At 41.5% G+C, this 21,420-nt stretch overlaps 1 protein-coding gene across 7 annotated transcripts in view; it reads right to left on the minus strand.

The window, feature by feature from the left end:
* The window catches only part of METAP1D (methionyl aminopeptidase type 1D, mitochondrial), a 451,273-nt gene that overhangs the window by 36,053 nt on the left and 393,800 nt on the right, over window positions 1-21,420 (minus strand). For 6 of the 7 annotated variants that reach the window (XM_063933468.1, XM_063933465.1, XM_063933463.1 and 3 more), the window contains 3 exons: window positions 8,940-8,987; window positions 7,181-7,259; window positions 6,591-7,029 (listed from right to left, as the gene is read on the minus strand). The exons of the other annotated variant lie outside the window; for it this stretch is intronic. In XM_063933468.1, coding sequence (XP_063789538.1) covers window positions 6,951-7,029; window positions 7,181-7,259; window positions 8,940-8,987 — 206 coding nt within the window. In that variant the 3' untranslated portion in view covers window positions 6,591-6,950. Of the gene's footprint in view, window positions 1-6,590; window positions 7,030-7,180; window positions 7,260-8,939; window positions 8,988-21,420 lie in introns of those variants that run through there. 7 annotated transcript variants of the gene reach the window in all.

A 21,420-nucleotide genomic window follows, 5' to 3' on the forward strand; every position in this document is an offset into this window, starting at 1 on the left:
GGAGTGTCACATCCACTCACAGTGGGGTCACATAGATTTTTATTTGCAGTCAGATTGTTGCAATACAAAATAAAAGCAAGCCCCCTTATAGAGGAAAATATCTCACACCTTTATTTCCCCCAATATCTCTATGACTGCAAAGGAAAATGTGATGTGGTTGCATATTTTAAAAGAATATAATATTAAGTTGTGTAACTGATTTATGTCTAATATATTATTATTATTATTATTATTATTGTATGTTGACAGATTCACTGCAGTACTGTACCATTCCTAAACATAAGATACATTAAAATATATCACTTGATAGGATTATAATTTACTGTTATCCAACTGTTTGATCCAACTACTTCCAATATCAAGTAGACTGGTCAGCGATTAAATATTTAATTTTAAATACATAAAATATCACTGTATTTATAAATATAGCATACCTAATAGCTGCACGTATTTATACAAAAAAGGCTGTTTATATCTTTAATAAACTGATGAATAAAAATGTAAAATCGATAGAGCTAGCACTACTAACCTATTTATTTATTAAGTTTCTTATATAGCACGGCATATTCCGTTGCGCTTTACAATTAGAACCACAGTAATAGAACAAAACTGGGTAAAAAACAGACAGACATAGATGTAGGAAGGCCGTGCTCGCAAGCTTACAATAACCTATCTGTTATTACCAGTCTTATTTTATCAATTTGTTTCCAACTGGAAAGCACAACACACTATGCTGGCGCTATGAAAATAAATGTTAATAAATACATTTCTTCATAAATAGCTGCACGAAAATAACTATAGAGAGCGTATGATAAAATGCACCAAAAAACACACATGGCTATCTATTGCACGAACCACAAGTACTTTAGTATACAGGGACAAATAAATAAATTAAATTATGGATTTTGTATACACAGCCTGCATAGTTGTGATGGTCCAACCCAGGCTGGAACCTATTGTAATGCGCTGCTCTCCTGACCTTCAGTAATTGTGCAAATGTAGTTAAGATAAGGCGTGCAATATTAAAAAAAAATAAAAAAAAAAATATATATATATATATATATATATATACATATACACACACACACACACATCATATGATTTTACAATAATGCTGACATTTCTAGGAAAGATCACGGCACAGAATACCTATACAGCTACAGGTTGAGTATCCCATATCCAAATATTCCGAAATACGGAATATTCCGAAATACGGACATTTTTGAGAGAGAGTGAGATAGTGAAACCTTTGTTTTTTGATGGCTCAATGTACACAAACTTTGTTTAATACACAAAGTTATTAAAAATATTGTATTAAATGACCTTCAGGCTGTGGGTATAAGGTGTATATGAAACATAAATGAATTGTGTGAATGTAGATACACTTTGTTCAATGCACAAAGTTACAAAAAATATTGGCTAAAATTACCTTCCGGCTGTGTGTATAAGGTGTATATGTAACATAAATGCATTCTGTGCTTAGACTTGGGTCCCATCACCATGATATCTCATTAAGGTATGCAATTATTCCAAAATACAGAAAAATCCGATATCCAAAATACCTCTGGTCCCAAGCATTTTGGATTAGGGATACTTAACCTGTATTTATACTGCATGTAAACAAAAGACATGTATAAACCATCTCTTTTTCAAAACCATTTTATTGTCTTAAAGAAACTTTATAACTTATATACAAAGTTCTTTTGGTTTAAGATACAAAGAAATAAGTTAACAACTTCAATATAAAACTAAACTTTTGACATATAAGAACACTAAACACAACTGATTTCAGTAATCACATATTTCAAATTTCACAAAGATGTCAAGATCTCATATCACAAAGCATCGTGGTTACAGGCACGCAGAACGAAAACAGGAGACGGCAGATAAATTTGTGCAAACAACTTTTACAGAACATTAGTAACATTATGTACAAGGGGGTAGCGCTTGCAGATATTAACCCACTTTATCTTGCAACATACTGCGCCACAATATGTGGTTTCTCTGATAGCCAGCATTAAAGGGTTAGTATATGCAAGTTGAGGGGATGAAGAAGAAAACAACAAACTCTAATTGGCATTGAAGTGGTTAAAAAAAGAGAAAACCGTTTTAAAAAGAGCTGTTTAGTCTACATCCAATTGCCCTGGTATCTAGAACATCTTGTCCCCACAGGGATTTAAATACTGTATAGAACATGCACTATTCTGCATGATCAACATACTATAGCTGATAATATTCTTTATAAACACGGGAAGGGGGGGAAGGGGGGTAGAAAATGCAAAATCATGTAAAAGCTCTTATTTTTAAAGTACAAAATGTTTTACAATGGACTGAATAATTATTAGAAAACAGTGAATTACGCCAAACTATGGTGGTTATTATTAGGAATTTAAAATATAATTTGCCTCAAATAGAGACTTAGAATTTCCATTGATCCTCAAATAATTTAATTTTTCTTAATTAAGATAAGGAATTAACAATGATTGGCTCCTACATGGGAATTTGTTGATTGAAGGTGGTTGTTTGAGATATTTGATAAATGAGTACATAATACCAAGACAAAGACAGACATGAGAGGGTATTGTTATTGTTCCCCCATTACAAGCATCTTTGTTCTAATTGTCCTCAGAATATAGTGTGTTTCTCACTCCCTGCTGCCAGGCTGCCCCGTGCCTGGTGATACAATGGGTAGAGACTGCTATGCCAGGTGTCAACAGTTGGGTACCAGCCCGCATCACATTGGCGCATTATCTGTCCTCCAGGCCTGTAACATGGAGTCACCACGCTCATAAAGGCACAGAGCTTCTCTTCTAAATGTAATTTGTCATTTCGTGTAGATTGTTTGTTTTTATACAGTTTATGGTGGGTCCCCAATGGGAGATTTGGCTGCAGCCATCACATTAGCTGAGGTTGCTGCATGGCTTCTTGGTGTGCTGATGGGTACCAAGAGGTATAGCTTGGGATGTAAGCTGCTGGGGTCCCAGAGGTGGTTTTGCCAGAAGAAGTGGGGGTGTTCCATACAGGGGGTACAGGAGTAGATCCGGCTGAAAGTGCTCTGCCATTAGCCAATGCACTGCTTTCCAAAGCTGAGCCCCCCTGCTTCATCAGCTTCTTGAATTTGGATCTTTTGTTTTGAAACCAGATTTTTACCTAGTGGGAAAAAGAAAAGTATTAGTTATACTGTTTTATACAGTATGTGTGTGTGTGTGTGTGTGTGTGTGTGTGTGTGTGTGTGTGTGTGTTGGTTTATATGTATATATATATATATATATATATATATGAATGTACTTATGTATGTATGTATGTATGTATGTATGTATGTATGTGTGTATATATATATATATATATATATATACATATATAAAACAGGTTTACATGAATCTGAATAGTGTAGTAATCCAAGTATTATTTATGTCTTTGCAGAAGTGTGTATGACTGTCTTATACGCTTTATATTAATGTGAGAAGTGTTTGTGATGAATGTAAGTACTTTCAGTGCTCCCCAGAGATAGCTAAGAAGTGTCTATGGATGTAAGTATTATGCAGCCCTGTAGAGAAGATCTATCAGAGGTAGATTATTCCCCATGTATAATGTGAGATGTGATCACATCAGAGGATGAGGAATGGCCGTTTCCCTATACATGCGCATTGCTGGAGAGGAATCCCACATGACTCTGCTAGATAATTAGAAAGTGTTGATAATTATTTATTCCATAATTCCGTGGTGTAAGTGTAGCAGGAAAGCGATCCTGGGGAAGCTCACACGTGCAGCTGTATTCCTCTCTCATCCATGTGATTAATAAATGCTAAAAGTCTCAAGTGCTCTGATCCCAGCTGAAACGGCCTCATTAGCATAACACTGATGTTTAATTTTCATACGCATAATTAGCCATATATTTAACAATAATAGCAACATGCTGCCTTTCACCATTAAACAGCCTGGGATTGTGATCCGGCCTGAGCTGAGCCTTACCAGTCCCTCCCTCTCTAGTAGTAACAATGATGATGATTCCGGCTTGTGGTCAAGCAATCCGATCACATAACATTTCTGGGATATTGATATCCTAATGATCCAATCTTTATCTCGCTGTCTGGCTGATAACAGAGAGAGCTGGGCTATTGTAGAAGTGGGACATGGCACTGTAAAGACTAGGTGTCACAATAAAGGACACATTAATGTACACAGCCATGGCTTAGAGGTAGTGATAAATCACTGTGAGCAGGTAGTGTGAGTTATCTGTAAATCTGTGTTCTCTTATACAGGGAGGCATTCCGTTTATACCTATAGGCACCATAAATAAGCCCAATACTTGAAAGGGTTAATAAGCTGGAATTGGGAGGGGGGGACAGGTACTGTATCTTAGATAAATATCAGCTGGTCACTGCTATGTCTAACACTGCTGAGTATATGGCATCCCCCCATGGTCTATTTTAAGGTGCCACATGGAATGACATGTGATACCCTCATTATTACTTTTTGGATTAACTCATCACTGTGTAATGACTACACTGATTAAATGATTAAAATCACTGCCAACACAGGAATCTGCATCAGTGACAGGGTAAAATATAGCTATAATATATATATATATATATATATATATACATACATATATATATATTAATGTCTCATGCACTACATCTGTAGCTCACAGCAGCAAACTGTGCTAATAATTCTGGAAAAAAGATAAATACAAGCTTGCCTTTTAGCGAGCAAGGGGTTAAATACAATCTAATGTTCATGCAATTCCATGGTGTAAACAGCAACTGATTTGGAATCACAAGTTCCAGCATGGCCAGCCAATTTCTTTTGGAGACTTGTAGTTCCGTAGCATCTGTCTAGATACAGGTCACATCAGGCAGCTAATGACACTATCCACAGTGACACTCTTGCCATAATCAACAAAAAGGAATATTCACAATTCTTCCTTGATTCACTCATGCACACATAAAATATATAATAATCAAAAGCACATTATTAGTAATTGTAATAAATCCCAGCGTCTTCTGTACACAAATTTACTTTTATTAGCCATGATTTTTTAATTAAGATTATAAATGTGTATAATAATTTGTACCACCTCCATATAATTGCTACACAAACAGCTTGTTACCACAGCAGTTGGTAAAATCACGAAGTCTTACTAAAACGATCGCTGGGTAACAGCCTGCAAACAACGAGATGGTGGTCAGTCATATTACACTGCATCATACGATACAAATACGATCAGATATACCTTTCCACACACACATTTTATATATATATATATATATATATATATATATATATATAATAGATAGATAGATAAGATAGGTGGGCATAGATTATATGTGTGTGTGTGTGTATATATATACATATATATATATATATATACACACACACACACACACACACACACACACACACACACACACACGTACGTACGTATGTATGTATTTATGTATATATAAGCATATATACTGTATAAATTCATGTGTCTTTATTTAAGCATCTAAACACACTAAATCAAACAAATAGTTCACATCATTAAATTATTAAGACCTTGTTTAAAGGTTGGAATTATATTATAATTAGAGTATAATTGCATTTTCTCTGGTTTGGCATATTCTGGGAGGGGGGGGGGGTTTAAATATAGGACAAAAAAGCAAAAAATGCAGCAGTTGGTGAAATAAACTGGAATGAAAATAATTCTAATTCTGGCAGACTAGATGGGCCAAGTGGTTCTTATCTGCCGTCAAATTCTATGTTTCTATGTTACTACGTGCAAAACGAATATACACAAAGCAAATGGAGAGATAAATTTGGCTTAGCTTTCCTAGTAGAACATCAGCGTTCTGCAATTCGGTTGTGAGTACTGCACTTGAAAACAACTAATAAATCTTATGCGTCTTTCACTAACGCCTAACAAAGGCTTCATGTGAGATTATAAATTGTCAACTTCTGTATAAGGACAAAAATCAACTTGGTTAAAACATATAAAAAAAAAAAATATATAAAAAAAATATTTTCCTTCTTGATTAGATCTAGCAGCTAATAAAATCCGGTATGTGAAATGAGCATGATGAGCTGATTGACACTGACGTTTAAGTGAGGATCTGCATTAGGCTGCTCTTAGTACATAGCATAGTGTTGGCTGGATCCCAGAGAATGGTTAGTGGTCTGTGTAAGTACAATTTGAATAGCAAATGTACATTCCGGCAGGCTGATTAGCAGTTGCCTAATTACACACTACTACAAGTGTTACAGCACCACTGGGCTTTATCCCTCTCCCAGCCTCGCTTTGCAAATCTTTTCCTTAATTTTTTTCTTAATTCTCAGCAATATTTTCCCTGCAAGTGGGTCAAAATACATCATTTATTGCATTTAGTTTTAAATTATGTGTTTACATGATATGGTGAAATGTTGCCTCTCACCCTGTGTCTACACTCGCACACACACACACACACACACACACACACACACACACACACACACACACACACACACACACACACACACACACACACGCAGTGTACAAACATACTGTAGGTTACATACGTCAGTATATGCAAGAGATTTAATATTATTTAGCAAAACAATAAAATACAGCATTGTATTGCTTTGTGTAAAACACCTTTATTATCCAATTAGGTGATCACAAACTAAAAATATTACAAAATTCGAACCCTTGAGAATATGAACAACACTCTATATATTTATTTTATATTGGGAGCATTCTTGTACTTCACTGGGCTTTATACCCTGACCCATAACGTAGGTAGATATATTAGTACCCACAGATAACTTGCACATTCAATCGCAGGTTTATAAATCTATACATATGTGCTTCGCAATTTATTAAGAGGCCATTCAATATTATTACAGTCCACCTGGCTTTGCTTGCGCTGGTGTTAGCGTTAATATTTCTAGACCCCCCACTAATAATATAGAAAATGGGACTGTGGTGTGGACTACTCCTCTTCTGGCAGTTTAGTCAAGATGTCAGCTCCTCCTGATGTGAGTACAATGGTATGCTCAAACTGGGCTGATCTGTAATAGACAGACAATAAAGCGCAGGTCAGTAAGCAGCAGGACTGAAGCAAGGCTCTGTATACTTAATTAAACGCTTACACTTGCCCGTTCCTCCGCTGGACATTAAATCGTTAACACAACCATTTTTATGCATGTTTTTTTAAATCACCTTTTATTATCCATTGATACCGCTGTCCATTTGTCCTTGAGAATCCTAAAATCAGGAGAGCCCTCCATTATAATGGGTTCTGGAAGCACAGAAGAAATGAATCTGAATTTACATGGCAAATAAATGAAATAAATACATAAAAATCAAATACTGCATTGGTTGGTAACTTCTGTGCAGTCATCTATACGGGTTACAAGCCACAAAGGGAGTTAAACTAATTTGCTTGGTTAACTAATTCTGTAAATATATAATATAAACACATTCCATTCTACAGATGTGAGCCAAAGGGATGGAAATTATAACCAGGCATCAGAGATTAACGCGATATTAATCAACATAGAGGGGATTTATTCACCCATGTTTCCATTTTAAGTAAAAAAAATAAATAAATGACCTGACTGACCTCATATTATGGGGAAGATATTAAACATTGAGCATTAAATCTAGTCCATAGAATGGAAGAGGGCAGCAATTTGTGTAACCGGCACAGTAGAATGAATGGCTCTGACATCTCTGTAAGGGGTGGTACTCAGTATGTCGGCTGTTTAGATCCCGGCGCTCAGTATACCGGCGCCGGAATCCCGACAACTATTCTCCCTCTTGGGGGTCCACGACCCCCCTGGAGAGAGAATAAATAGCGTAGCGCGCCACCGTGCCTGCAAGGGGCTCATTTGCACTCACCCAGCTGACGGTATGCCGACGGTCGGGATCCCGGCGCCGGTATGCTGTACGCCGGGATCCCGGCCGCCGGCATACCATTCTACACCCCTCTGTAACCTATAATGATACAATGTAACTAGATTCTAGTTAGAACGTTGCAAGCTCAGACAATGGGGTAAACTTACTAAGATGGGAGTTCTATTTAAGATGGGATGTTGCCCATAGCAACCAATCAGATTCTACTTCTCATTTATCTAGCACCTTCTAGAAGAAAAAGATGGAATCTGATTGGTTGCTATGAGCAACATCCCATCTTAAATAGAACTCCCATCTTAGTAAATTTACCCCAATGCATCCATTTGTTGCAACACCTCCCTGAATGCTGCTGCACTGCTGGGACTTGTAGTTCCACAGCAGCTGGCGTGCCACAGGTTGCCTATGTTTAGAGTAGGGGTTAATGTGGTGGCACAGATGTGGAATAAAGAGAAAATGTGAAGAGGGAGCCAGCTGTTACCCCAGCGCAGAAAGTCCAATGGAAGAGGTCAGAGGGATCAAGGTTCAGTTTACAGGCTGGTGATTGCCCCCTTCCTAAATGTTTACAGCTGTGCCATCTCTACATGCTGGCTGCTTGATGAGATACCTGTTACAAGATGTGATCCAACCGTACAGGGCAGCGATTCATGAAGACACACGATGAAACATAGCGTAATATTTTTTTAGATCAGCCAAATAAACAGTGGTTGGTTTGGGGGTATATGTGAATGATGCTAGTCTGCAGGTGGACTGCACTATTCTAAGCTCTAACAGGCAACCTCTGACACTTCAGTTGTTATGGAACATGTCGAAGCATTCTGAAACTTGCAGTTCCACCACAGGTGGCGAGCTGCTTCAGTCTGCTGTAACACAACTATTCACTGTCTATGCATATACTGTACCACAATATAGTATGTCTGCATTTTGTTTGCAGCAACATTAACATCTGTAGTACATACTACATACAGAACGCCATCTGCCAGTAGTCACTATGATGTGCTGAAATGATAATGTGATTATTGACAGTTTCAGAAGTTTACAAAAAGTGCACAAGAATTGTACTGACCTATAGTAAATGCCATCCCTTCTTCCATTTCCATATCATTAACATTTGCTAGGAAAAAATAAGAAATTTGCATATATTACATCGCCCTTAGGGGACACTGTTCTGTTTCAAGATGTGTCTATGAAATGAAGTCTCTCAGGTAGTGTTATTAGCTCTCATAATATTATATTTCATTCAATGTAGCTGGCTCGCAGCAAATGCAGGCACCAATATTTTGTGTCATGTCAATGTGAATTATGAATCACACCTCAGTACTTAATGACGCTGCAGAACGATTCCTACACAGGAAACATACTTTAAATACATAGCCAGCGCAACAAGCAGATAACAGTTTACTGTTGATAAGTTGAAGTTGTGATAATGAGTCTGGAACAAAAAAGAATGATAAAGAATTTTTTTTTATCTGCCTCCAACTGGTATCAGAGACCTGAATCTGTAGGTTATGGCTGATGTTCAAAATGTGGATTAAAATGTATATTATCAAAATAAAATGTAATTAGGTAAACACAGATAATATTCAATATTGCAGCTATTTTCAGGGCAGTGTGTTAGAGAACTGGCTTGGATATTTATATTTAAGTGGATAAAAAGTATATTTATAACATTATTTTCATCATTTGTTTTATATATTAGTTCATTTCAACTAAGGTTATAGTAAATAAAAAAGGCACTAGACCTCTTATAGTAAAAGATAGTTTTTGAACCATGGCGCCCTAGAGTATCAGAATTTTTTTCACACCACCACTAGGCCAAAGTTTTTTTTACTGAGAAATTTAGAAAGAAATATGAAATGAAGTAAATTGTGTTTATATGTCATCCTTAGGGTCAGTTATGTGGTGGGGGACAGGATTTGTTTCTGTTTGTCCTCATATTTTATGATTGTCAACCACCAGCACTGGTTTTACCTATTACATTGACCATAAATAATTTGAACTGGTCCTAGACCACCAACCCAGGGCACCCCTGCAAGTGTCCTGAGGCACCCCAGGGTGCCATGGCACACAGTTTGAGAACCACTGGTATAACGCATGTAATCGGGAAAAGGAGGAGATGTACATAATAAATATTAAACATTGGCTACATTCTGAGCCACGAAGTTCTAAAGATGGAACGCTCTCTCACTAGTTATAGATATGTATAAAGCTGTTTATAACGAGTGCAAAAAGTCATTTGTGTTACAACAGTTGAAAACAAAGGAAGGCAACCTATGTCTCTCATCCTATATAGTTCCTTGTAAGTCCCCAAAATGAAGTGATACAATAGACCCGATTCTGAGCTGGACACAAAGTGTTATATTCAATTGAAGTCGAAAGCGGCCGTCTGTCGAAAAGACGGCAGTTTTCAACTTTTTTAGGTCGGAAGGGGTTCCGACCTATTCAATATATTCGACAAGTCGAGGAATTCGACTTGTCGAAAAGCACGTGGATTGGCAGAATAGCATGCTCGTGTTGAAAACGGGGCCAAAACCGACAGGGCCCCCTTTTCGGCCATCTCAATTCAACTTTAAAAAAGTTGAAGTGAGATGCGGGAGCAGTGATGGGGGGAGCCACGGGCAGCCAGACGGGGAGAGCAGGAGGACGTCACAGCCACCGCTCACAGCAGCGTCCACCTGGCTTGCTGGAGCCGGGTGGACGCTTCCATGAGCTGCGGCTGTGATGCGGGGCTGTGGAGAGGAGGGACTGGGAGAGGCACAGAGACGAGGGGGGGGGGGGGGGGGAGATGGGGGAGAGCCACGGGCAGACGGGGGAGAGCAGCGCTACAGCAGCGGCTATATAGCTGCTGCTGTAGTGCTGCTCTCCCCCGTCTAAGCTCCTGCATCTCAATTCGACTTTTTTTTAAAGTCGAATTGATAATGCATTGAATAGCCCAGGTCGGATCCATTCCAACAAATGAATGTCGGAATGGATCCAACTTCAATTGTATATACCCCAAAGTCCTAAAGCGGATGCATCCCGTGAATATTTGCAGACTGCTCATGTGCTGCAGAAGCAACTGCAGATTGTGCATGCATGGTTGGTTCACTAAGTGGGTCTTTCTGGGCATCAACTGGGCAGCAAACTTGCAAATGCACAGAAAAAAAATCTGTCTTGTGGGTGTGGCCTAGACTGCGGGCTAGTGTGAGGCATATGCACGGAGAAGGGCCACCTGTTTCTGATTGATCTTTTGCACCAAGCATGGAGCTCGTGGTGTAGTGCCATTACTAATGATGCCAGCTGCAGCTGTGGGCGGGAAAACAACGGGCGGTGCGAGCGTACACATGATGTCACATGGATACTTGTATGTAGGAGACAAGGTAGGAAATGTGGCTGCTGCTGACGTCCGCAATTGCGGGTGCTTTGCATCTTACTCAGTACCAGCGAAATGGGTGCAGATATAAATTGTTATCACAGCTCCGGAACACCTCCTTAAAGACATTTTTTCCTATTAAACTAGAATTGCTGCTGAATCGGCCACTTTCACACCTTTTCTCTAAAAAGCCACTGGTATTAAAACTGTACATGTCCCACTTTCTGTATTGAATAAATTATTATGATATGCACAGCAGAATTAAAGAAGTGAAACAGAAGAAGAAAAATATGTAAAAACAAACATGGACTGCACTAGATTTGATCTTGTTAGACAATTGCAGTGTGCACTATTTTGATAGACATCAAAATGCCAAAACAGAGAAGCTGAAATTAAATATGACATCCATCACTTTATTAAATTGGAGAAAGCTAAAAACACAATTTTTGGAGATGTTAACTTAAAATCCAACATTTCTATTTAATAAAGGGAAAAAAAGTAAATTAAAGCTCATACAAAGGATTTCCAGGTATTGGAATAGATAACAGTAAGGTGCTGTACACAGAGACACTGCTACATTGTGACGTCAGTAATTACAGATTCAGTCTTCCATTCATTGGTTTGGTTAAATATATATTTAGAAATGTCTGCTGACAAAAGAGGAATCATTTTACATCAGTAGACACTATGCATTGCTAAAAATTCCATGAGACATAGGTGTGTTGGTGGCTTCTCTTTAAATACCAATTGTAGTGTAAAGAAACCATAGGATTACGATGGGACTGAAGGAGATCTTTATCAAAGCTTGGACAGAAAGTACCAACTAATCAGCTACTGTCATTTTACAAAGATAATAAGAATTTACTTACCGATAATTCTATTTCTCGTAGTCCGTAGTGGATGCTGGGAACTCCGTAAGGACCATGGGCAATAGCGGCTCCGCAGGAGACTGGGCACAAAAAGTAAAAGCTTTAGACTAGCTGGTGTGCACTGGCTCCTCCCCCCATGACCCTCCTCCAAGCCTCAGTTAAGATACTGTGCCCGGACGAGCGTACATAGGCCCTCATTCCGAGTTGATCGGTCGCAAGGCGAATTTAGCAGAGTTACACACGCTAAGCCTACGCCTACTGGGAGTGTATCTTAGCTTCTTAAAATTGCGACCGATGTATTCGCAATATTGCGATTACAAACTACTTTGCAGTTTCTGAGTAACTTCAACCTTACTCTGCCTGTGCGATCAGTTCAGTGCTTGGCGTTCCTGGTTTGACGTCACAAACACACCCAGCGTTCGCTCAGACACTCCCCCGTTTCTCCAGCCACTCCTGCGTTTTTTCCGGAAACGGTAGCGTTTTCATCCACACGCCCATAAAACGCCGTGTTTCCGCCCAGTAACACCCATTTCCTGTCAATCACATTACGTTCGCCGGAGCGATGAAAAAGCCGTGAGTAAAAATACTATCTTCATTGTTAAATTACTTGGCGCAGTCGCAGTGCGAATATTGCGCATGCGTACTAAGCGGATTTTCATTGCGATGCGATGAAAAATACCGAGCGAACGACTCGGAATGAGGGCCATAATAAGGAAGGATCTTGAATCCCGGGTAAGACTCATACCAGCCACACCAATCACACCGTACAACTCGTGATATGAACCCAGTTAACAGTATGATAACCGTAGGAGCCTCTGAAAAGATGGCTTCCAACAATAAACAACCCGATTTGTTTGTAACCATAACTATATACAAGTATTGCAGACAATCCGCACTTGGGATGGGCGCCCAGCATCCACTACGGACTACGAGAAATAGAATTATCGGTAAGTAAATTCTTATTTTCTCTGACGTCCTAGTGGATGCTGGGAACTCCGTAAGGACCATGGGGATTATACCAAAGCTCCCAAACGGGCGGGAGAGTGCGGATGACTCTGCAGCACCGAATGAGAGAACCCAGGTCCTCCTCAGCCAGGGTATCAAATTTGTAGAATTTAGCAAACGTGTTTGCCCCTGACAAAGTAGCTGCTCGGCAAAGTTGTAAAGCCGAGACCCCTCGGGCAGCCGCCCAAGATGAGCCCACCTTCCTTGTGGAATGGGCTTTAACAGATTTTGGCTGTGGCAGGCCTGCCACAGAATGTGCAAGTTGAATTGTACTACAAATCCAACGAGCAATCGTCTGCTTAGAAGCAGGAGCACCCAGCTTGTTGGGTGCATACAGTATAAACAGCGAGTCAGATTTTCTGACTCCAGCCGTCCTGGAAACATATATTTTCAGGGCCCTGACTACGTCCAGCAACTTGGAGTCCTCCAAGTCCCTAGTAGCCACAGGTATCACAATAGGTTGATTCATGTGAAACGCTGAAACCACCTTAGGGAGAAATTGAGGACGAGTCCTCAATTCCGCCCTATCCGAATGAAATATCAGGTAAGGGCTTTTATAGGATAAAGCCGCCAATTCTGATACGCGCCTGGCTGAAGCCAGGGCCAACAGCATTACCACTTTCCATGTGAGATATTTCAAATCCACTGTGGCAAGTGGTTCAAACCAATGCGATTTTAGGAACCCTAAAACTACATTGAGATCCCAAGGTGCCACTGGAGGCACAAAAGGAGGCTGTATATGCAGTACCCCTTTGACAAACGTCTGAACTTCAGGCACTGAAGCCAGTTCTTTCTGGAAGAAGATCGACAGGGCCGAAATTTGAACCTTAATGGATCCTAATTTTAGGCCCATAGACAATCCTGCTTGCAGGAAATGTAGGAAACGACCCAGTTGAAATTCCTCCGTAGGGGCCTTCTTGGCCTCACACCACGCAACATATTTTCGCCAAATGCGATGATAATGTTTTGCAGTTACATCCTTCCTGGCCTTGATCAGGGTAGGGATGACTTCATCTGGAATGCCTTTTCCTTCAGGATCCGGCGTTCAACCGCCATGCCGTCAAACGCAGCCGCGGTAAGTCTTGGAACAGACAAGGTCCCTGCTGGAGCAGGTCCTTCCTTAGAGGTAGAGGCCACGGGTCCTCCGTGAGCATCTCTTGCAGCTCCGGGTACCAAGTTCTTCTTGGCCAATCCGGAGCCACGAGTATCGTTCTTACTCCTCTCCTTCTTATGATTCTCAGTACTTTTGGTATGAGAGGAAGAGGAGGGAACACATATACCGACTGGAAAACCCACGGAGTTACCAGAGCGTCCACCGCTATTGCCTGAGGGTCCCTTGACCTGGCGCAATATCTGTCCAGTTTCTTGTTGAGACGGGACGCCATCATGTCCACCTTTGGTTTTTCCCAACGGTTTACAATCACTTGGAAGACTTCTGGATGAAGTCCCCACTCCCCCGGGTGGAGGTCGTGTCTGCTGAGGAAGTCTGCTTCCCAGTTGTCCACTCCCGGAATGAACACTGCTGACAGTGCTATCACGTGATTTTCCGCCCAGCGGAGAATCCTTGCAGCTTCTGCCATTGCCCTCCTGCTTCTTGTGCCGCCCTGTCTGTTTACGTGGGCGACAGCCGTGATGTTGTCCGACTGGATCAATACCGGTTGACCCTGAAGCAGAGGCCTTGCTTGACTTAGGGCATTGTAAATGGCCCTTAGCTCTAGGATATTTATGTGAAGAGACGTTTCCATGCTTGACCACAAGCCCTGGAAATTTCTTCCCTGTGTGACTGCTTCTTGCATGGAATCTTCCGAATGGAATCGCTTCGTAAGAAGCCACCATTTTTCCCAGGACTCTCGTGCACTGATGCACTGACACTTGTCCTGGTTTTAGGAGGTTCCTGACTAGCTCGGATAACTCCCTGGCCTTCTCCTCCGGGAGAAACACCTTTTTCTGGACTGTGTCCAGAATCATCCCTAGGAACAGTAGACGTGTTGTTGGAATCAGCTGTGATTTTGGGATATTTAGAATCCACCCGTGCTGACGTAGCACTACCTGAGATAGTGCTACTCCGACCTCTAACTGTTCCCTGGACCTTGCCCTTATCAGGAGATCGTCCAAGTAAGGGATAATTAATACGCCTTTTCTTCGAAGAAGAATCATCATTTCGGCCATTACCTTGGTAAAGACCCGTGGTGCCGTGGACAATCCAAACGGCAGCGTCTGAAACTGATAATGACAGTTTTGTATCACAAACCTGAGGTACCCTTGGTGAGAAGGGTAGATTGGGACATGGAGATAAGCATCCTTGATGTCTAGAGATACCATATAGTCTCCTTCTTCCAGGTTCGCTATCACTGCTCTGAGTGACTCCATCTTGAATTTGAACCTTTTTATGTAAGTGTTCAAAGATTTTAGATTTAAAATTGGTCTCACCGAGCCGTCCGGCTTCGGTACCACAAACAGCGTGGAATAATACCCCTTTCCCTGTTGTAGGAGGGGTACCTTGATTATCACCTGCTGGGAATACAGCTTGTGAATAGCTTCCAATACTGCCTCCCTGTCGGAGGGAGACGTTGGTAGAGCAGACTTCAGGAACCGGCGAGGGGGAGACGTCTCGAATTCCAATTTGTACCCCTGTGATACTACCTGCAGGATCCAGGGGTCCACTTGCGAGTGAGCCCACTGCGCGCTGAAATTCTTGAGACGGCCCCCCACCGTGCCCGAGTCTGCTTGCAGAGCCCCAGCGTCATGCTGAGGACTTGGCAGAAGCGGGGGAGGGCTTCTGCTCCTGGGAAGAGGCTGCATGGTGCAGTCTTTTTCCCCTTCCTCTGCCCCGGGGCAGGAATGAGCGCGGCCTTTTTCCCTCTTGCCCTTATAGGGACGAAAGGACTGGGTTTGAAAAGACTGTGTCTTTTTCTGCTGAGAGGTTACCTGGGGTAAAAAGGTGGATTTTCCAGCCGTTGCCGTGGCCACCAGGTCCGATAGACCGACCCCAAATAACTCCTCCCCTTTATACGGCAATACTTCCATATGTCGTTTGGAATCCGCATCACCTGACCACTGTCGCGTCCATAACGTTCTTCTGGCAGAAATGGACATCGCACTTACTCTAGATGCCAGGGTGCAAATATCCCTCTGTGCATCTCGCATATATACTAATGCATCCTTTAAATGCTCTATAGTTAATAATATACTGTCCCTATCCAGGGTATCAATATTTTCAGTCAGGGAATCCGACCAAGCCACTCCAGCGCTGCACATCCAGGCTGAGGCGATCGCTGGTCGCAGTATAACACCGGTATGTGTGTATATACCTTTTAAGATATTTTCCAGCCTTCTATCAGCTGGTTCCTTGAGAGCGGCCGTATCAGGAGACGGTAACGCCACTTGTTTTGATAAGCGTGTGAGCGCCTTATCTACCCTAGGGGGTGTTTCCCAACGTGCCCTAACCTCTGGCGGGAAAGGGTATAGTGCCAATAATTTATTAGAAATCAGCAGTTTTTTATCGGGGGAAACCCACGCTTTATCACACACCTCATTTAATTCATCTGACTCAGGAAAAACTACTGGTAGTTTTTTCACACCCCACATAATACCCTTTTTTGTGGTACTTGTAGTGTCAGAAATGTTCAATGCCTCCTTCATTGCCGTGATCATGTAACGTGTGGCCCTACTGGACATTACGTTTGTCTCGTCACCGTCGACACTGGATTCAGTATCCGTGTCAGGGTCTGTGTCGACCATCTGAGGTAACGGGCGTTTTAGCGCCCCTGACGGTGTCTGAGACGCCTGAACAGGCACTAATTGATTTGTCGGCTGTCTTATGTCGTCAACAGTTTTTTGCAAAGTGCTGACATTGTCACGTAATTCTTTAATTACTACCATCCAGTCAGGTGTCGACTCCCTAGGGGGTGACATCACTAACACAGGCAATTGCTCTGCTTCCACATCATTTTCCTCCTCATACATGTCGACACAATCGTACCGACACCCAGCACACACACAGGGAATGCTCTGATAGAGGACAGGACCCCACTAGCCCTTTGGGGAGACAGAGGGAGAGTTTGCCAGCACACACCAGAGCGCTATATATATACAGGGATAACCTTATATAAGTGTTACTCCCTTTATAGCTGCTGTATTATATATTAGCTGCCAATAGTGCCCCCCCTCTCTTGTTTTACCCTGTTTCTGTAGTGTAGTCTGCAGGGGAGAGTCAGGGAGCCGTCCTTCCAGCGGAGCTGTGAAAGAAAATGGCGCTTGTGTGCTGAGGAGAAAGGCTCCGCCCCCTTCACGGCGGCCTTTTCTCCCGCTTTTTTCAGGAAACTGGCAGGGGATAAATGCATCCATATAGCCCAGGAGCTATATGTGATGCATTTTTTTTTAGCCATATAAGGTTTTTATATCGTTTTTATTGCGTCTCAGGGCGCTCCCCCCCAGCGCCCTGCACCCTCAGTGACCGGAGTGTGAAGTGTGCTGAGAGCAATGGCGCACAGCTGCAGTGCTGTGCGCTACCTTATTTGAAGACAGGAACGTCTTCTGCCGCCGCTTTCTCCGGACCTCTTCGCTCTTCTGGCTCTGTAAGGGGGCCGGCGGCGCGGCTCCGGGACCCATCCAGGCTGAACCTGTGATCGTCCCTCTGGAGCTAATGTCCAGTAGCCAAGAAGCCCAATCCACTCTGCAGTCAGGTGAGTTCGCTTCTTCTCCCCTTAGTCCCACGATGCAGTGAGCCTGTTGCCAGCAGGACTCACTGAAAATAAAAAACCTATTTAAACTTTTACTTCTAAGCAGCTCAGGAGAGCCACCTAGCTTGCACCCTTCTCGTTCGGGCACAAAAATCTAACTGAGGCTTGGAGGAGGGTCATGGGGGGAGGAGCCAGTGCACACCAGCTAGTCTAAAGCTTTTACTTTTTGTGCCCAGTCTCCTGCGGAGCCGCTATTGCCCATGGTCCTTACGGAGTTCCCAGCATCCACTAGGACGTCAGAGAAAAGGGGATTTGAATCAAAACTAGGAGATACAGTAACAACCAATCAGCTCCTGTCATGTTACAGGTTGTGTTTGAAAAATGTCATTTAGAAGTTGACTGGTTGGTAATTTAACTCTCTCCAAGCTTTAATACATTTCCCCCTTAGAGTGTGACGTATCAAACAGAGAAAAGAGAGAAGTGGACCACTGGAAAAGTTGCCCATAGCACCCAATCAAAATCTATCACTTTATAGAGTGTAATCGATAAATGCTTCCTCAAAGCTTAAATGTTGCCATGGGCAACTTCTTCACTGGACTATTTCTCCAGTATTTTCGCTACTTGATACATATTTTATTTTTACACTGATGCAAATACATATGCCTAGATTTCTGTTTTATTTTTTAAAATTTGATGCCAAAACTTTTCTGAAGTGGTATTGATCACCTGTGTTGAGAGCCGGTCATAGGCATAGGCAAACTAGGCAATTGCCTAGGAAATTTGATATGCCTAGGGGCATCAGCAGCTTCTGCTGATTAAAACGATATGCGGCATGCCTATATTATGTGTGTAGCATTTCATATGCAGATACAGCCACAGTCTCACACAGTATATAGGCATGCTGCATATTATTTTAATCAGCAGGAGCTGCTTGTGCATCCTAGCCACATAGCAATGCAAATAAGATGCATTTTCATTAAAAAAAAATGCCCGACGTTAGCACTGAGGCAAGATTTATGAGGACACATCTGTATCCAAGCAGAGGCAGAGGTCACAGTGTTAGTGGCAGTGCGAGTGGGTTGGTTGTGCAGTAGTGTTCGGAATATGCGTAAGGAGCATTATGTGTGTCATGTAAAAATGCATTAATAATGTGCAACATATGTGTAAGGGGCACTGTGTGTGTCATTATGTGTATAAGGGCATTAATAATGTGCGGCATATGTGTAAGGGACATTATGTGTAAAAGGGCATTAATAAAGGTTGTCATAATGTGTAAGGCGCATTACGTTTATAAGGACATTAATAACGTGTCTCATATGTGTAAGGGGCATTACTCTGGCATTATGTGTATAAAGTGCTCTACTATGTGGCATTGGGTATAGAAAGGGCACTACTGTGTCGTCTAATGTGAATAAAGAGCAATAGGTTATGGTGTAATGTGAATACGGAGCAATTCAGTGTGATGTAATGTGAATAAGGGGCACTACTGTGAGGAGTAACGTTTATAAGGTAAAGCGATACTACTGTGGGATGTAATATGAATTATGGACACTATCGCATGATCAAATGTGAATAAAGTTGCAGTACTGTGTGGCGTAATTGGAATTGGGGTTACTATTGTGTGGCCATGCCCCTTGCCAGAAAAAACCCCCCACTTTTTGGGCTGAGTGCCAAATGTGCGAATTGTTCCTATTTAAAATATAGGGGGTACAAACACCAAAATAAGGACTGCTATGGGTGAGGGGTGATGGTGCTGGGAAAGAGGTGCAAGGTCAGAGGCGGAACCAGTGGTGGTGCTAGGGGGCACCCGCCAAAATCTTGCCTAGGGCATCATATTGGTTAGGGCCGGCTCTGCCTGTGTTGAAGAAAATACCGTGCACTGGCTATTAACACATTACATAAATACACACAGTATAAGCTACAGCATAACATTAAAGGTAGCATTTATGAGATGTTAAGTAACTGAAAGTGATTATGGTTAGAAAGTGGAAGTGAGAGCATTGAAGTGAATCTCTCTCTCTCTCTCTCTATATATATATATATATATATACATACATACACACACACACACACACACACACACACACACAGTATTACTACTTTGGAATAGTCATTCACCAACGGGGCCCGCTCAGGCTCCCACTGTGCATATCAGAGAGGGGACAATGATTATATTATACATATACTGTATACTGCCTTGCAAGGTGGTCCCCAGTTCAAATGTTCCTTTAATATATTGATGTCTATTTTTGAAGTATACACTTTGAATGAATACAGCATATAGGGTAACATAATACAAAGATGTTAAGGGGTTTAGAAAGCCCCATGTTTTGCTATTCAAAGCACTGCCCTTCTAAATTGGTGGCTTAAACACACCGGAATGTGGCAGCTTTTACAAGGCAATGCTAAGTAAATAAATCCCTAACAACCATAACTAATCCGAGCATCACTCTACAAAAGAAAGAATAGGACAACGGACACTCAATAAAATCCCATTCAATAGGAACAAATGATAATGCCCTTTACACCATGCATGTCAAACTCCAATGAAATAAGGGCTGTTTTGATTGGGTAAAACTCAGTGAGGCTGTAATTACCTCGGTCTGCAGTCATATGGTAGATTATTGAAATTTGCTACATTTTGTCATAAATAAAACCATAAGAAAAGGGTCAGTACTGGCTCAACTCCAAAATAACGCAAGGAAGTTTCTACTCAATGGGGTACATTTTCTAAAAGCACCGAGATAAATGTCAAGTAGAATCTGATTGATTGATTGATATGAGCAACATCACCAGTTCTAAAAAAACTCCCACCTTAGTAAATTGACCCTAATATTTTAGAACTGTTTAAAGGGGATACCTACTTTCAGTAACATGTGGATAACCCTTCTATAAGGATGGCTGTGAGCTTGATTGAAAAGCAATAATAAGGAGGAATGGGGAGAGCTGTATGCAGGAGCGGAAAGCAAACATCCCCCCCCCCCCCCCCCCTACAGGTTTAAATGTCAGCTTTACACTCTTATTATACACCCTTCACACACTTGGTTGCAGGTCGGAGAATAAACGAACACTATGATAATATACATTGGTACAGTATATCGGTTCCGGTATAAAAGATAGATAGTGAAAATGGTCGACAGGAAAAAGATAGACACCATGTTTTTTTGCATTTTTGGGGTTTGTGTGGATAGTTTTGTCATCTGGGACCCCCAATTGTAAAAAGGCATACCCTCGCGGGGCTCGCTGCGCTTGCCACAAGGTTTATAACCAACTCTATGCCGACATGGATAGAGAAGGTATGAAATAGTTCAAAACATGTTAAATATAAAAAAAAACATTTGTCTATCTTTTTATGTCGACCATTTTCATGTAGTCCTTTTGACCTGCCGACCTTTTTCATGTCGACCTTTTGACCCTATCGACCTAATGTCTGTCTAACATATAGTGTCTATCTATTGACTGTCTAACTAGACACTGTCTATCTATCAACCGGATACCCAGTATATCTGGAATCCAACAAGTCATGTGGTAAAGACTGTATCTGAGTATATAGTTGATCAGCCAAAAATCTGTATACAAAAGTGTGTTCCCCCTAATTCTATAGTGAACAAATGTTGCAAGTATAAAACTTAAAAACAG

This window comes from Pseudophryne corroboree, chromosome 7 (genome assembly GCF_028390025.1).
Source record: "Pseudophryne corroboree isolate aPseCor3 chromosome 7, aPseCor3.hap2, whole genome shotgun sequence".
Taxonomy (NCBI): Eukaryota; Metazoa; Chordata; class Amphibia; order Anura; family Myobatrachidae; genus Pseudophryne; species Pseudophryne corroboree.